The sequence below is a fragment of the Bison bison genome, unplaced genomic scaffold, assembly GCF_000754665.1.
Source record: "Bison bison bison isolate TAMUID 2011002044 unplaced genomic scaffold, Bison_UMD1.0 scf7180017864367, whole genome shotgun sequence".
Lineage (NCBI taxonomy): Eukaryota > Metazoa > Chordata > Mammalia > Artiodactyla > Bovidae > Bison > Bison bison.
In genome coordinates this window covers 6087045-6088831 of record NW_011494939.1, presented here as the reverse complement: position 1 = coordinate 6088831, position 1787 = coordinate 6087045, and the positions used below count along the sequence as shown (strand labels likewise).

The 1787-nt window shown below is 39.2% G+C and overlaps 1 protein-coding gene across 1 annotated transcript in view; it reads left to right on the top strand.

The window, feature by feature from the left end:
* The window catches only part of WDR44 (WD repeat domain 44), a 102737-nt gene that overhangs the window by 94340 nt on the left and 6610 nt on the right, over positions 1 to 1787 (top strand). The window contains exons 12-14 of the mRNA XM_010855716.1: positions 153 to 254; positions 471 to 586; positions 1685 to 1781. Coding sequence (XP_010854018.1) covers positions 153 to 254; positions 471 to 586; positions 1685 to 1781 — 315 coding nt within the window. The remainder of the gene's footprint in view (positions 1 to 152; positions 255 to 470; positions 587 to 1684; positions 1782 to 1787) is intronic.

The window sequence follows — 1787 nt, the reverse complement described above, 5'->3', positions numbered from 1 at the left end:
GTTTGGAATAAGTTGGTGTATCCTCCCTGGGCTTTAACTGCCTTATGTGTAAATTGGGACAAATAATATTAACACCATGTTTGTCTGTGAATTGGCTCAGATGATCTTTGAGGTTCTAATTCTGATCTTTTTAAATTGTGGTTTCTTTTTAGCATTTGAAATACCACACACAGATACATGTCCGATCTACCAGAGGGCGCAACAAGGTTGGAAGAAAAATTACTGGCATTGAGCCTTTACCTGGAGAAAACAAGGTACTAAGTGTTCAAAACCATCTCTCTCCACACTATATATAGACTCCTGAAAGTAAGTTCTTCATATCTTGGCTAAGAATATATTTCCTTTCTTATGGAATATTGCTTTTTCTAGTTTTGAGGTATATTCTATATTTGTGTAACACCCTTTTTTAGTTGTACCTTAACACAGATTAAATGGTGGTATTTTTAACTTTTCCTTTGATTTGTTTTTAGATACTGGTAACCTCAAATGACTCCAGAATCAGACTATATGATCTTAGAGATTTGTCGCTGTCCATGAAGTATAAGGGTTATGTCAACAGCAGCAGCCAGATCAAAGCAAGTTTCAGGTAAATTAGCAATGAGGAATTCCCCATAGAGATCAGAATATTTCTCCCCTACTCCCACTTTTCCATTGATCTATACCTTATGTTTATATGTTTATGTATAGTGGTGTTAGTCACTTTGGGTTTTTACAACTGGTATCTCATATTATCAATCATACAGAACTTACCTTATCCACCTGTTTGGTAGAGTTAGAATTGCTCCTCCTCTGCTGATGAAGAAGCAACATCCAGAAAATTAAGTAATTTGCCTTAAGTTACACTGGTAATATCAGAGCCAGGATTAGAAGACTCCCAGCTCCAGAATTTGTGCTTTTGTACTTTGTGCTTTTGTAAGAGGAGATTTATCCCACCACCACTCACCCTTGGCCTTTTAAGTACAGAAACTAATAAAACATTTTGAGACTGTAAGGTACAATGTCCTGTATACACCTTTACATGTCATTATTACTTGAACTCTTAATTTAGGGTCTACAGGCTCTCCTGAAATACTTACCTCTTCTTTCTTTATAGCCCTCTTTATTTCATATTTCAGTCCTTTTCTTACCAGTTCTCCGTTTTTCTTGAACTACCCAGTAATTACCCAGTAATTTAATTAATAAAGTATTCAGCTTCTCTCTTTTATCTCTTAAGTAGACATTCATTCCTCCTGAGGGCTTCCCTGGTGGCTCAGTGGTATAGGATCTGCCTGCAGTGCAGGAGACACAGGTTCCATCCCTGGGTGGGGAAGATCCCCTGGAGAAGGAAATGGCAACCCACTCCAGTATTCTTGCCTGGGGAAATCCCATGGACAGAGGAGCCTGGCAGGCCTGGTGTCACAAAGGGTCGTACATGACTTAGAGACAAAGCAGCAACAACAGGCATTCCTCCCAGTGTGGGTTAACCCAGCAGCAGTTACCTAGAACTTTGATGAACATATGAATGCCAGTGGCCACCCATGTCAACCCTACATGTTCAGGGCCTCTGAAGTGAGGCTAGGAGTCTGTATTTCAGCAAGTTCTCTTGGATGTTTTCTTAGGTGTTTCAAACTAGGAAGCTCTGATAGAGAGAGACCCCTAAAAAGCCCCACAACTTTGATTCTTTTTCTTTCTTCCCTAAATTTAGCCATGATTTTAATTACCTTGTTAGTGGCTCAGAAGATAAGTATGTTTATATCTGGAGTACTTACCATGACTTAAGCAAGTTTACTTCAGTCAGGAGAGATCGT